We start from the raw sequence: 3269 nt of genomic DNA, 5'->3' as shown, positions 1-3269 counted from the left end.
TTTTTTGCCAATACCCTGAGTGCTGTCATTTAAACAGATTAATGTGCTGCCATCAGTGGCATGTCATGTTGTGTGTCCCATCTCGTTTCGTTTAGTCGATGCTATTATGCATTTGATTGGCATTTGTTTGTGCACAGCAATCAAGCCATTTTAGCAGCCATTCCGCCCTCCTGGCCAAAACAAAGGCCTGTCAAAACCGACATATGCCTGCAGTGCAATTAATGCTGTTCCAGATGCCCGACTTGGTCAACAGGTAACCGAGCGGGTGGGTATAAACATATATGCAGATGTAGATCGCTTTAATTAGCCGTAAGTCGATAGCCACAAAAAAAGGGCCAATATTGACGGCTCTTTGATGTGGGGAGCAGTGACCATCTGCTGGTTTCGTGATTTTCCCGACAAAGTCCAGTCCGGACTACGTCAGCATCGCAATGAGCCTTAAAAGCCCGCGGGGAATGGGTGGCAGCCACAGTCTTGGCGACACTGTCAGCGGCATGTCAAGGGGCCATTTGATATGCCACTGACAGTCAGCACATTTGGCGCATTTTTTCCCCAAGCCCTCCTCTTACTTTTTGGCTTTTTATACAGCCCTGACAGTGAGCAAAGTGCCGATCCACCGCTGACAGCTTACAACATTTGAGTGTCTATTTTTGGGCGGCATTTAGTCAAAATCCGTTTGATCAAAGGTAAAAACACTTAAACACTTGGGATGCTAGGTGGCTGCACAGAGAGATAACGTGGCTACAATGTACCAAAATTGGAATTTTTATAAATACTATATACAAACCAAGCAAAACTTTTTATCAGCTTTAGTTGATAAGACATTTGTTACTTTTTTTTCATTTGATGCGCTGTTTATTTTAACTCTTAGTAAAAGCATTAATTTCTAAAACTATAAGTTCAGGATGTGTGAAATAAATGTCCTTAATATAAAAGTATTTGTAAAATGTTTAAGAAACTCTCGTGATTTTTTTAGTTCAAAAAGGCTAAAGTGCAAATAATTGGAATTTTCTTGCAAAAGATTTTGATTTTTAAAACTTACTATATGCACGCGAAATAATTTGTAGGTAATTAAAGGGCCAATTAAAAAATATTTTAGTATTGAAACCCTTGATTAGGACAAGAATAAGGATCAACTACATTATTTTTTACCCGATAGACAGGATTTTAACATGTACCATCCCCAAAGTAATAAATGTTGTAGGTTATTTAAAACAAATTTAAAAAACAATGAAACATTTTTAAGGAGTTGAATGTATATTTGAATGAGTGGTTATTTTGTTTAGTGTGCGGTGCGATCTCTATTTGCTCTTAGCCTAAACATACGCGTACAAACTTATAGACTAGGTAAGGTGGGATATATCCGCCGATGCCAATCAGTCGGCGCAGCGTGACTCGCAGCTGTCCTGCGAGCAGAATCGATTGCGGTTGCCGTTGCATCCTTTGTAGTTGAAGGGCTTGCAGATGCCCTTGTCGAAATACCAACGGGTCTCAACCTTGGTCTTGTCCTTGCTGCTGCAGAAGTTCCCCTCATTCCGGCCCACGTAGCAGTTGACATTGTCTGAAAAAATGAAAATAATGCAGATTCGTTGGTTAATCGCCGCCTGGAAGTGCTCCGCATCCACGATTCGGTTGGACAACGGGACTGGCCTCATTAAGTGCAATTACGTTGGTTTGTTTATACGGTCCCCGAGGCAGACGGCAGAATATTTCATAATTCCCTGGCCACGTTGTAGTCATAAGCGGGAAAATAGAACAATTTCGCAGACAAAATTGACTTTGGCCGGCCAGCTGACAAAAAAAAAACGGCATGTGGAACAAACTTGGCAGGTACTGAGAACTTTTATTCTAGAGGCGAGTGCTATAATTGCTATTTACCTTTGCGATAAATAATAATAAATACACTTTGTAATTTAATTATTATTTGGAAATTGAAATGAGATATAATATGCGTGTGTATTTTAATAAATACATTTATCATTCATTTATCAAATAATCAGAATAGTGATTGATAGCAATTTCGAATCTATAATTTTGCATTTCCTTAAAATAATCACATTTAACAACGATAGAATCAATTATACTGTGGACTTTTCAAAAAATTTAATAATGTATTTTGGCTGAAGTCTAAACTGTGTCATTTAATCTTTCTATTTTTTATCAATGCTCAACATTAAAGTTATCTTTCGGCATAAATAGATAAATAAATTACATAAATTTACTTTCACCTGCTACGATATATTTAATCTTTAATCTTCAATTGAAACACTTGAAATGTATAGCCAGTTTTAGTCTTATTAGCCACTGTTCTTAGATCTTTTAATTTTATAACCAAAGACCCCGGAAGTGTAAATTAATATATGGTAGTCTTTCCATTAATATTTCTTCAGCAAAATCCTTTTAGAAGCGAGTTTTATGAGACAGCATTAACCGGAATGTATTATTTGCATTAAAGCTTAGCCTGATAGAAGAGATTTATGGTATTTGATATTTGCATTTCAAAAATATTCTGTCAATCCATCAAATCGACTTTTATTTCATTGGAACTAAAACCCGAACTTTGGCATTCCTAGACACTTACTCAGCTCTTTGCATGACACAACTGCCCCATTTGCAGAGCTGCCGCCTCCAAAGGCCTCGATTTCCGCGGTCTGTGTCAATAGGATGATGGACAGGAGGCCAACGAGTGTCGCGCAGAGGAACGTCAGATTGATTTTCAATTTCATGTTTTTCGCGCGGCCAACAATAGTCGAATGAAGAATGAAGCAGCTGCTCGTTTTACCCGCGCCAGATGCGAACGGAGAATGCCGGATCGGAGAGTCGGAAAATCGAAAAAACTGAAACTAAGAAACTGCGGCCAGCGAGCGGAGGCTGTTCCAATTTTCTCGCTTTTGGTATTTTTAAGTAACCTGCGCTACTTTCGGGCTGAAAAACGTGCCGCCGACCAACCGATCCGAACCGATACGAACTCACTGGCTGAGGCGCATTTTCGTATTCAGTTTATATACGAAATGCCGGAAATTGTTGCTAACTCGAACGCGAACTATTCGCCCAGTCGTCCCCATTCATCCGCCAGATAGTTCGAAAATTCGGAAAATCTTTCGAGTATTGCCGGATTGACAATCGTCTGGCATGCCCAATACGCATATCCATTCGCCCCGGCATCCATCCATCCGCCAGTCTGTCCGTTCCGCCATTCATCCAACGGACCGTGTCCATCAATGCTAAGTAGGAGAAGATATTTTTGGTCAACAAAATGTTTGATGCTC

At 39.7% G+C, this 3269-nt stretch overlaps 1 protein-coding gene across 1 annotated transcript; it reads right to left on the bottom strand.

Annotated features, from left to right (window-relative positions):
* Nucleotides 1-852: 852 nt before the first annotated feature.
* Nucleotides 853-2963, bottom strand: LOC119560135 (BPTI/Kunitz domain-containing protein 5). Its single transcript, XM_037873486.1, has 2 exons — nucleotides 2582-2963; nucleotides 853-1561 (listed from the first exon to the last, which is right to left on the bottom strand). Exons 1-2 carry the CDS (start codon nucleotides 2724-2726, stop codon nucleotides 1377-1379), a joined length of 330 nt encoding a protein of 109 aa, XP_037729414.1. The 5' UTR covers nucleotides 2727-2963; the 3' UTR covers nucleotides 853-1376.
* Between the last annotated feature and the right edge of the window lie 306 nt (nucleotides 2964-3269).

The sequence above is a fragment of the Drosophila subpulchrella genome, unplaced genomic scaffold (genome assembly GCF_014743375.2).
Source record: "Drosophila subpulchrella strain 33 F10 #4 breed RU33 unplaced genomic scaffold, RU_Dsub_v1.1 Primary Assembly Seq354, whole genome shotgun sequence".
NCBI lineage: Eukaryota > Metazoa > Arthropoda > Insecta > Diptera > Drosophilidae > Drosophila > Drosophila subpulchrella.
This window is presented reverse-complemented; position numbering and strand designations above follow the sequence as displayed.

What these genes read in the sequence shown, in the direction of transcription:
- LOC119560135 (XM_037873486.1), bottom strand. Translation starts at nt 2,726, where the DNA reads ATGAAATTGAAAATCAATCTGACGTTCCTCTGCGCGACACTCGTTGGC. An exon ending in TGTGTCATGCAAAGAGCTGA is followed by an intron (nt 1,562 to 2,581) that starts GTAAGTGTCTAG and finishes TCATTTTTTCAG; the next exon opens with ACAATGTCAACTGCTACGTG.